The sequence below is a fragment of the Paralichthys olivaceus genome, chromosome 7 (genome assembly GCF_024713975.1).
Source record: "Paralichthys olivaceus isolate ysfri-2021 chromosome 7, ASM2471397v2, whole genome shotgun sequence".
NCBI lineage: Eukaryota > Metazoa > Chordata > Actinopteri > Pleuronectiformes > Paralichthyidae > Paralichthys > Paralichthys olivaceus.
Window position 1 is genome coordinate 12,208,358 of NC_091099.1, and position 10,792 is coordinate 12,219,149.

At 39.7% G+C, this 10,792-nt stretch overlaps 2 protein-coding genes across 6 annotated transcripts; both read left to right on the forward strand.

The window, feature by feature from the left end:
- The first annotated feature begins 258 nt into the window (after positions 1-258).
- On the forward strand, positions 259-5,825 carry cers3b (ceramide synthase 3b). Of its 3 annotated transcripts, none has more exons than XM_020078482.2 (12): positions 259-487; positions 938-983; positions 1,837-2,021; positions 2,190-2,307; positions 2,877-2,995; positions 3,085-3,142; positions 3,387-3,437; positions 3,525-3,617; positions 3,841-3,969; positions 5,102-5,208; positions 5,284-5,437; positions 5,538-5,825. In XM_020078482.2, exons 3-12 carry the CDS (start codon positions 1,849-1,851, stop codon positions 5,655-5,657), a joined length of 1,122 nt encoding a protein of 373 aa, XP_019934041.1. In that variant the 5' UTR covers positions 259-487; positions 938-983; positions 1,837-1,848; the 3' UTR covers positions 5,658-5,825. The 3 variants fall into 3 exon arrangements, with proteins under 3 accessions (XP_019934041.1, XP_019934045.1, XP_019934044.1); XM_020078486.2 differs by lacking the exon at positions 259-487 and adding an exon at positions 512-753 and having other exon boundaries at positions 882-983; XM_020078485.2 differs by lacking the exon at positions 259-487 and adding an exon at positions 512-753.
- A 1,254-nt stretch (positions 5,826-7,079) lies between these two features.
- Positions 7,080-10,122, forward strand: cfap161 (cilia and flagella associated protein 161). 3 transcript variants are annotated; one of them, XM_069528582.1, is made up of 8 exons: positions 7,080-7,302; positions 7,962-8,051; positions 8,161-8,378; positions 8,472-8,553; positions 8,799-8,834; positions 9,005-9,127; positions 9,208-9,265; positions 9,689-9,853. In XM_069528582.1, exons 1-8 carry the CDS (start codon positions 7,231-7,233, stop codon positions 9,715-9,717), a joined length of 708 nt encoding a protein of 235 aa, XP_069384683.1. In that variant the 5' UTR covers positions 7,080-7,230; the 3' UTR covers positions 9,718-9,853. The 3 variants fall into 3 exon arrangements, with proteins under 3 accessions (XP_069384683.1, XP_019934366.1, XP_019934365.1); XM_020078806.2 differs by having other exon boundaries at positions 7,086-7,302; positions 9,208-9,281; positions 9,689-10,122; XM_020078807.2 differs by lacking the exon at positions 9,005-9,127 and having other exon boundaries at positions 7,081-7,302; positions 9,208-9,281; positions 9,689-10,122.
- The last annotated feature ends 670 nt before the right edge of the window (positions 10,123-10,792 follow it).

Sequence of the window (10,792 nt, forward strand, 5' to 3'; positions counted from 1 at the left end):
TTTCTGCTACAAAATCACTAAGAAGGAGAGAGAAAACAATTTATCACAGAAAATTTAATTTTTCCATAGAAACTGAGCAGGGAGATAGTTGTATATGTATGAGATATGTATTTTTATATTTGTTTCCATTTATGCAAAGTGGTGCTTTACTCTCTTTTTGTGCAAAAAATCCCCTTTTTCTGCTGTATCCATAACTGGCTCCTCCTCCGCCCCCTCCTGCCCCACCAGTGAATGGGGCCTTTGTTGGGGGCTTCCCAGCATTCCAAGGGAATCCATGCAGGTGAGGGTATGCAAACAATCTCCACACTGGGATGACTGCAGCAGCATTTACAACTCCAAATGCAAAACGAAGCTCAGACTGTGAGAGCAGTCAGGAGGTTCCAGTGCTCAGCCATAACCTAACCTTTGAGGACGTGCTGCGACTGCAAGGGTGTGATCAGCGGAGCAGACAGAGTGGGAGGGCAGGATCCTATTCTCTCTGAAATAGGTGAGCAGCCACACAAATGCTCCAGAATCAACACACTCACTGGAGCCTGAATGAGGAATGCATTAGCTCACGAGTAAATATTTGCTTTAATTTTGAATCTTCAAACTATTGTCAGTCCTTTTAAAAAAGGACTCAACAAAAGCTGTAACCGTGGATTAACAGGATCTAACAGGGCTGTTATCTCTTATGGATAAGTGTATTGTATGTAGTGCATAAGTAACAGACTTAGATAGGAGCCTGGAAAACGCACTGTGGATACACTGAAGGTGAGTGTGTTTGTATACATGGCATGTGAACACATTTACTCCCCATGATATATGCTCCAAAAGGCTTTACAGAAAGGGATGTAATCAGTCAGAGTAAAACAGACAGGTCTGCTTTGGTTTTACACCAGATTTTATTTCAGCTTCATGTGGATTTTCTCACACTCCCTCTTCTCGTGTGTCCCAGCGTCGCTCTCTTCTGCTGGAACTCGTCAACACAACACTGCCTGCAGGTATGAGTGCTCCTTTTCCCATGCTGGCTTAGAGTTGCAGATACAAATAGACTGACATACTGGTCTCACTGAGCGAATCAAACAATGGCAGTAAATATCTCTTAATAATTCATGTTTATCTTGAAAGGGGTTTCCTTACGGCTCAGATAACATGTCTTTTTATCTTTGTGCTGTTATGGGCAGAGTCCACGAGAAGAAGGACGGTACTTCTCTCTAATCTCTGTCTTCTTGAATTGCTCCTCACTTGTCTTTATCTTTCTTCCTCTTTGATATCGACTTTTGCTCTCCATCTCCAAATTGTTCACTTCTTTCTTGACCACATGCTCAGATAGCAGTTGCACTGGGAGGTTGGGAGACATGGTGGTAACAACTGAAGAATTGGCATCGCACATTCAAGTGGTGCATATTTGGCTGTAAATCCTCATTGGACACAGCTCTAGCTGCTTCATCATGCCGGCCTGTGTCCAATGTGAATGATACATTTTATTAGAAAGTGGTTTGACTGCTACAGAGTCACAAAAACTTTGTCCAGCAGAAACTGTTTTTTGAAGTGAATGGGAAGAAATCTTAAATTTTATCTCAATCTCATTTTAGAGAAAATGTGACTTTCCATAAAGCGAAAAGAAACCCACGTATTTAAATATAAAGTTCACTTGTTTGTGAATATCCATGAATTATATTGAATTTAATAAGAATACATTAATACAATTGTCAAATAAATAACAATAAGAAAAAACATATTTTTATTAATGTATTAAAATAATTGATCAAATGGAAATATCTAATACCTGAATCCTGATTGTTTTGCATCACAGTTGTAAAACTTAATACATGTCCGTGGATGTGTTTCAAGTTTGCCAGCAGCATGTTGCAGACTGTCGGTGAGTGGCTGTGGTGGGAGCGTCTGTGGCTGCCAGCAAACGTCTCCTGGTCGGATCTGGAGGACAGTGAAGGTCGTGTCTACGCTAAAGCCTCTCAACTTTATGCAGCTCTGCCCTGCGCCCTCTGCCTGCTTCTAGTCAGATACATGTTTGAAAGGTAAGATTATACTGTGCTCATTGTGTGAGCTGGTTTCAAAACATTGGGATTTAAGTTGCACAAGCTGCTTGTAGCAATGTTGGTTGCCAAAGAAACACGTCTGTTGTTATGTCAGATGTACTTATATAATATTACTGTAATGTTACGTGTGTGTGTGTGGTGTCACAGGTATCTGGCCACACCACTGGCTAATGTTTGGGGGATCAGGGACAGGATACGTCAGACAGCAGAACCAAACCTCATCCTAGAAAACTACTTCTGCCGCCAAGCACAGGTTCCATCACAGGTTTGTTGAAGGGCCTCTCCAGTGGAAAGTCCTGTTCACACACACATATGTGTACTACTAAGGTACTAATACTTGCAGCAGTGTAACACAAGGAATCATGCAGATGTGGGTGAGGAGCTTGAGATAATGGATCACATCAACCTTCTGAATGGGGACAAAATAATGTGATATCAGTGACTTTGACCATGACATGTTTGTTCCAGACAGTTTTGAGGTTTGGTTTGAGAATTTCTGAAAGGGCTGATCTAGGATTTCTAATCTTCACAGAGTTTTCTCAGAATGGATCCAAAAAATAAAAGAAATATCCACTCAGAAAAACAACCAGACTGGTTGTAGCTGTAAGAAAAACTAGAGTACTTCAGATAACCCCTCTATCAAACAGGTGAACTGAAGAGCATCTTAGAAAACAACAGTCGGAGACTAGATGGAGTTTCAATCCTACCAGGAAGAAGCTGCAGTGCACGGTCACAGTCTCACCAGTTGAAGACGGGAAAAACCCAACCTTGTCTGACAAATCTGGATTTGATGATGTCGGTGTGTGTATTAAAGTTTCTTCCCTTGTGTCTCAGGCCGATGTGAGGTCACTGTGTAAAAAGACGAGTTGGTCAGAGAGAAGAATTCAGGTCTGGTTCAGGAGGAGGAGGAACCAGGAGAGACCGGGGCTTCGGAAGAGGTTCTGCGAGGCCAGGTGTGTGTATGTGTGATGTTATGTGTGATTGCGCAACGATATAAGTGTGAGTGTACACATGTGACATTATTGTTCTCCTCTGTCAACAGTTGGAGATGTGTATTTTATTTTTTTGCATTTGTCGGCGGAGTTCTCGCTCTGCATGATGTAAGTAGTTTGTCCTTTTTACTGAGTTTATTTCTTGTGTTATACATTGTTTCTGTTTCATGAACTGATTGGTTTGCTGCTAAGGGAGATTTCTCTCTCTGTATTTTGTCTTTATCTCTTTACTTTTCTCCTTTGCCTCCTTATTTTGGTGCACTACTGATTTCATGAGGGTTTTCCTCATGCTCGGTTACTCCACCACTGCTCCAGCCTTACATTCCTCTCCCTCTGTTTTTGTTCTCTGCAGAAACCTTGGCTTTATAATCTGAAGGAGGTTTGGGCAGGTTTCCCCAAACAGGTAAGTATTATCCAGTGCTATTAGGATGTATTATATAATATTATGGTACTACACATTTACATGTATGTGCTTCATGTGTCCATGCAGTCCATGCTGCCGTCTCAGTACTGGTATTACCTCCTGGAAATGGGCTTCTACCTGTCTCTGCTCCTCAGCCTCACATTTGATGTGAAGCGGAAAGTAAGTGAGCACGGATGGAAAAGTCTAAGCGAGGTCAACTGGACTATAGATACGTGAAAATGTTTCACCTATCATTTAATAAGCCATCTTCAGGTCTGAATGACTGGTGGGCCCAAGTATTTAACTTTTTAAATATTCTTATTCAGTGTTCACAAAGTTTATCAGGAACTATAAAGTGTCTTGGTGTCATATGCGTTTTAACCTGTCATATGTATGTGTGCAGGACTTCAGAGAGCAGGTGATTCATCATTTAGCCACTCTGACTCTTCTGAGTTTCTCCTGGATTTCCAACTACATCCGTGTCGGGACCCTCGTGATGGCAGTTCATGACTCTGCTGACATTCTGCTGGAGGTCAGTGCTGTTCTTACATCAGAGCATGTGCAAGATAATCTGTCTAATAACTGTTGGCTGATGTTGTATGAGCCAACATCGAATTCTCCCAGAATCATATAAAATTAATTTTACTCACACAGAGCAACGCTCTTTTACATCTTTTAAAAAACGAACTAACTTCCAAGACTAAAATGTAGCTTTAATAAAGTTAGTTGTTTAATGTAAATGCTCAAATGAAAGTACAGATGCTTCATACGGTATATGACCTTAAGTCTACAGGTGTAACTGACGTACAGTATGTGTAGACAGTAAAATAGTCTGTTTAGTCACCGGAGCAAGGTTTAAAACAGGTTTAAAGTTAAAGTTCCCCTCTGGCCTGTCCCTTCCTTCAACGTAAACATGAGAGTAAATATTTTTACAACAGTAAAGGAGGATGCCCATATGATTACAGCTCTACATCAGCAGCACAGTAGAGCTCAAATATAGGTAGAACCTGGTTCCTAGATAAAGAAGTTACGTGAGGAAGAGGGGAATTTTTGTTATTAGTTTAAATGATTGATTTAATTCTTAAATTTAACATGTCACTATTTATAATGAATGTCTCTTGAGGGCAGCAAAAACTCTTTTTCTATTATTAAATAACATATGTTACATAACATAAATCACATTAACAAAGGTTAACAAAAACTGATGGCCAGTCAAGATCAACAAAAGAAGGGAAGCCACACATACAAAAGGTTGTCGAATGTGATGTCCTCCCTCTGAACTAAACCAACATCCGATCTGAACCCAAGTAGGACTGCAGCAGAGATAAAAGAAAGGGTCAATGTTCCCGTCCCCTCTTTATTAGTTTTGAGATACATGACACACCTGAGGGAAGAAGACAGAACAAGAGTCAAGGATTATTCCCTCTTTCAACCAGCAGGAGACAAAGAAAGCTGGGCTCGTGTTACTGCATTTTAATTTGTATTGATTCATTTGAAGAGTTATGTAATGTATGTAGATATTACAATTTCCATATTATATGAGGATTATCATTATATACAAACAAAAAAGGAAACAGATAAATTAACTGCTGTAACTCATTGACTGGCTACTTTAAAAACAAAGCAAACTGAACTTGATTTTGTTCCTTGTTTTTGTGTCACAGGGTGCAAAAGTATTCAACTATGCCAAGTGGCACCAGACTGCGAACGCCATGTTTGTAGTCTTCACTGTTCTTTTTATGACTTCAAGACTTGTCATTTTCCCTTTCTGGTAAGTGTGTGAAATAAACAGGATTGCGACTTTGGTATTTAGTTTGAAGATGATACATGTGAGTGTTTTCTCCAGGCTGATCCACTGCACATGGGTGTACCCTGTGGAGCAGTTCCCTCCCTTCTTTGGCTACTACTTCTTCAACGTCATGCTGGTGGTTCTGCAGATGCTGCACCTCTACTGGGCTTTTCTCATTTCACGAATGGTTTACAAGTTTATTTTCACCAAGGTGTGTTTACTGGTATTTCTACTGAAACTGTGGCAAATCTACAAGTTGCACGTCCTCTCACTCTTTGGTTCACACTCATTTTCCACGTCTTGTTCTGCAGCTGGAGGGCGACGACAGGAGTGATGAAGAGGAGGATGACAGTGACTCGCAGAGGGAAACAAAGCACAGACTGAGTCCCATTAATGGCACTGGAGCCAGAGACCGAGCCAGTGGCCACTGACACATAGGGACAGACAGACAAAGGAAAGTCGACTCATGGACATATTCAGTCTGGATTGCAGCTTTTAGAACCTAATTGCATATTTTAAAGAACAGTAAATGTATTTGAGCACAGAATATTGTATTTATAGGAACTGTGAAGGATTATACATAAACTCACTGGACGCTGCATGGTCTCTGAATTCACTCACTTCACACTTCAAGTCATGTCTGGTTACATTCATGTATGTTCACAGTGTGTAAGACTGAGCGTCCACGGTTTCTTGCATCATGATCATGAGAAGCAGTGGTGGAAACTAAGTACATTACTGTACTCAAAGGTCCGGTGTGTATGATTTAAGGGAATCTGTTGGTAATATTCATAATTATGTTTAAATTTGTGTATAATTACATGATCATCTTATCATAGTGTTTTGTTGCCTTGGAATGAGCCCTTTAAATCTACGTTAGGAGCAGCTCCTCTTCCATGGAGGCCACCTTCATGTTTCTACAGCAGCCGAGAAAAGACAAACCAAACACTTCCTCTTCCTCCGAACTTAAGTACAATTTCTGTACTTTCTTTTGAGCATTTCTGTTTGTACAGTTTTGGACACAAGATGCAGAATACAGTCTTGAGATTTACTGGTTTATTAGATGTGGTGGTGTGGCAGGAGTCCAGGCCAGGATGGTTTTTAATGTGGAGCTGGACTAAGTGGACAAGGACAAAGGAATCAAAAAGGTGATCAGAACATGGACTTGATGTGACAAAGGCATGTAAGGCCACAAACTCCAATACTGAACCTGGAACACAACTCAGGGCTGGAACAAACAAACACGTGAAGGTGGCCTAGAAGTGAATACCACAAGGTAGACTAAATATTTCTTTGTATGAATGTTTATGGGTATGGGTATTGTTTAATAGCCGCTGTTTAAATGTATCTTTTTATCCATTTAGGATAATGCTCCTTAAATTGACCCTACTATTTCTGACATAGTTATTCTTGCAGGTAAATATCATACTCATTGTTGCAAATGGAGAAATAATAGGCCCTGAAATACCTGTTTTATCAATCAATATCTTTTTTTTTTTAAATCATAAAATAGCCTGAAACATTTGCATGTATTTCTACTTTCCTATTGGTTATAGATCTATTTTCATAATATCACCTGTGTCTTTTTCACTGTGTTTACAACTATTTTTTTTTGCAAATGTGTCTAAATATGATTCAATTTAATTGAATTCAATTTATATTTATCAAAAAAGACCTCAAGTCTCCTGAATTATACATCATCAGCTGAAAGACAGTGAGATTTACCATCAACATTTATTTACATATGTACATAAACACAGTAAAATTAGTCGATAACTCCTAAAGTGACACATTTTCCAACAGAAACATGACCCTCAGCTGTGTTGTACTCGCGCGCCCTCTCGCGAGAACTGAGAGAAGTTGGAACGTGACTTGACTTGTTACCATAGAAACCCCTACACCAACTATGCGTAGCTTCACGTGTATCGTTAGTACACAGATAGTTAAAGTACATTAGTCTTATAGTATTGCAGTATAGTATTATAGCACAGTATTACAGTCAGGATGGCTGAGGAGAAAGTATTTAGGGCCGCTGTGAAAGTAGGAAACTGGACCGAGGATCTGCTGCTGGAAGAGGTTTGTTTAAAAATGTTACGAGAGAAAATAAGCTGAAAAAAACCTCCTGTTAGCATCACAACTTATTTTACTGCACTGATTTAAACATTAGCAGGTTGTTCACACGTGTTTACACTTGTTCTGCAGATAATGACTGAAAGTCTACCCATTGTTATAAAGTGAATTTAACCTCAGTTGTATTTTTACCTTCCTTTTACTAGAGTTTACCAGTGTGTGTGTGTGTGTGTGTGTGTGTGTGTGTGTGTGTGTGTGTGTGTGTGTGTGAGAAAATATAACTAATGATGATACAATAACCTTATTAATTCCTTTACCTATCCATCTCAGCTTCTTTGTATCAAATACAGTATCGTGTACAGTATCTAGATGTCTTATGTATAATTTAATTCAACATTCCCTGAAATTAATTGTGGCATACTTTGTATCTTCAATCACTTACAGCAGGTAAAATACATTTTGTGGGTGTAAACTTTATAGGTACAGGTATTTAAAAAAACGCAAGTACAAACTAAGGCTCTATGGATGTTTTAGTGTTCAATGTTTTTAGTGACAAGAGACAGAGGGCAAAACTTTGGTTTAGTTTTGTTCTTCAGCTGTTTTTGTTTAACCAGCAGTTGTGAGTTTGTGAGCATATAATAACACTCATTGTAAATGTTTTCCAGGCTGCAAAGAAAGAGTTTCTGGAGAAAGAGGAAAGAGGCGAGCATAGTTTCCAAAAAAAAGACTTGATCAGAGAGAATCTTCTCAGACCGGTAAATTGAGTTTAACATAATCAAGAACACCATTAACATCAGCAGTAATATCACAATGATGACGGGGATGGTTAATGATAATGATGAGGGTGTTTGTTTATGTGCGCAGGTGAATCTCTCTATGACAAATGATGGACAGTTGCACTTTGGGGACGTTGTTATGTTGGTGAACGTGGGAGGAGAAAACAGAGAGTGCAGCGCAGTGAGCGTTAATGCTGACATTGACAGTTTGATAAAGATTCCTTCCCCTGGCATTAAGAGCCCCTGTGGAGTGAGTGCAGGAAGAGGGATCCTGCCCTGTGCGCGCACTGCCTTCATCATCACCAGGTACACACACACACACACACACAACTACATCAACATACATTTCGGCATAAAAATCTCAGATGTAAAGTTGTAACACTGTTTGTGTGACTGCAGTGTAGATGGCAGCCCTGAAGGATCCACTCTGCTTTATGACCAAAGTTTTGCCCTGACAACTACAAATGGCTTTGCCAGAGGAGTAAGTGAACTTCAATGAAGTTATACAAGAACAAATATTAATAATATTAATAATATTATTATACTGTAATACATAATAAAGATAATAAACGTTTTCATGGACAAGCTAGAACAGTTTTTATATTTAATGATTTTCTGATCATGAAGTGTGGTTATTATATTTTTGAATACTTCAGAAGAAACATAAATCATCTTCACTTCTTGAGTGTGTCACTTCACATGATTTATATTCTCCTCTTTCCTCAGCTTTACTTGACAAGTGATCGACAAAGTTTCCAAAAGGTAGATTATGTTTTAAAATTAATTATTTACTTCAGAGTATAATTTCAGAGAATGTTTAACAAAGTGGAAATGCATAAAAACCTTACAAACATATTCAAATCTAGATACAGCAGTCATGTTTGCCTCTTTTTATTAGATCTACCAAAGTCTATCTTATATTGTTGTGTCAGTGTGCAAAGATGTCACGTCTGCAAGAGGTTAACTTGGTGGACGAGGGTTCCTTCCTGTCATGTTGGAAGATAGTGCACTTTGACCCACAGGAGAGGCTTGAATACGAGGGGCAGCCTGTTCCTGTAAGTCTCAACTGTAGTGTTACGATTCACTGTTGCAATGTCAGCTTGTGCAATAATAAATTTTGTTTTCTTTGTGGCAGGCTGATGTGAAGGTGCTGATCGTTCACTGCAAGACAAACCAGGCTCTTGCTGTTCTGGGTAATCACATTCTTTGGTATGTTTATGTTTTCAAAAGAACTCCACACAAAAGAATATATGTTAAATACGATATAAAGGCTTTTGATGTGTGCAGCGTTCATGTGACCAAAATGTGTTGGATATCAAATCGGAGGTCCGCAAAAAATGGCACAAATAATATCTAACTATGTAAAATACAAAAAAAGCAATATCAGGTCACTGTAACAGAAGTGACATGGGTCACAGTGACCTTATATTCCAATTAAACGATAAGATTCGCCTTCAAGGCTAGCTTACATTGACAGTATCAAACTGCAGTCATCTGTTCTCTGCCTGTTGCTGTCAAAAGCTGAGGGCTTATAACAATATGGCAGCCAGGGGTTGTGTAACAACACGTGCACGCCTGCTGTCCTTCTTGTCAGGTTGACACTTGTTTTCTTGCAGGACCATATTTCACAAAGAGTACGAGGTGACAGCTCACACCTTCTTGGACTCCCACAAAGCTGAGGAGGACAAAAACCACTGGATACTCTGCACCTCCAAGCCAGCAGGAGCCAGCCCCGTGTCTCTCAACCACCCAGAGTCAGCGGGTGACAATGAGGAGCTCACGCAGGGGAACACGGACGGAATCTAATGCAATCCACTCTAGATTGTTTTTTTCCCCCTTCTTTTTGGATCAAGGATTTTTTTATTTTGTGTAAACTGGACTCATGACACTTGTGAACCAGACCAACAGGAAACACTTTTGATTCCTTTGATTGATTGATTTTTATTATTGTGTCATGCACATTATTTGCCCAGCTTGAAAGAGGCTGACAATCGCCATTGTTTAGAAATAAGTACAAACAAAAGAGTATTAATAAAATCCAGAAACCACAGTAGCAGCATCATTCTTCCTAAAAAAGTGGTCAGCTAGTATTGTATTGTAAGTATTGAATTTAAAAACATTCTGTTCTGTCATCATCAGCGCACCAGAACATTTCTGTATAACATTTCATGTAATATAGATATTATTCACTCATCAACATGAGGTCAGATTTTTTTGTGGAAGATATTTATGAGATAAGGGTACAAAATGTATTAAGTTGTGACATACACCTGCTTACCTTGGTTACCCCATAATGTAAACCATAGCCTTCCGCCGGGAGCAGATGTCTTTGGGTGGTACCCAACCTTCATTGACCGTTTTGACCCTTAACCACGACACTCTCCAGGTGGCGGGTCGGCAGTGGTGGGCAAATCATTGCCTATCAGCTCCAGGCTTCCAGCTTTCATCCTCTCTTTTGTCCTTGTCCAGCTCATTCAGCTTCCTCCCCCATCCCATAAACAGTATGTTTTTTGCTCCTCTCGTCCAGGCCCAGACCTCAGATGTTAATGAGATATGGGTTCAAAGGTCAGATTTTATTATCTCCTTACCAGAAGGGATGGGAGTAGTCATTTAAATATAACACATGCATGCTCCTTTAACCATGACTATTCATCTCATATGACAGGAAACATGATCTGCGTCCGGGTTCCCCTCTTCTTGTGTGAAGACAATGATCAGGG

Coding starts and splice junctions, on each gene's coding strand:
- cers3b (XM_020078482.2), top strand. CDS start 1,849: ATGTTGCAGACTGTCGGTGAGTGGCTGTGGTGGGAGCGTCTGTGGCTG. Junction 2,996..3,084: donor AAGAGGTTCTGCGAGGCCAG/GTGTGTGTATGT, acceptor CTCTGTCAACAG/TTGGAGATGTGTATTTTATT. Junction 3,970..5,101: donor CTGCTGACATTCTGCTGGAG/GTCAGTGCTGTT, acceptor TTTGTGTCACAG/GGTGCAAAAGTATTCAACTA.
- cfap161 (XM_020078806.2), top strand. CDS start 7,231: ATGGCTGAGGAGAAAGTATTTAGGGCCGCTGTGAAAGTAGGAAACTGG. Junction 8,835..9,004: donor ATCGACAAAGTTTCCAAAAG/GTAGATTATGTT, acceptor TTGTTGTGTCAG/TGTGCAAAGATGTCACGTCT. Junction 9,128..9,207: donor ACGAGGGGCAGCCTGTTCCT/GTAAGTCTCAAC, acceptor TCTTTGTGGCAG/GCTGATGTGAAGGTGCTGAT.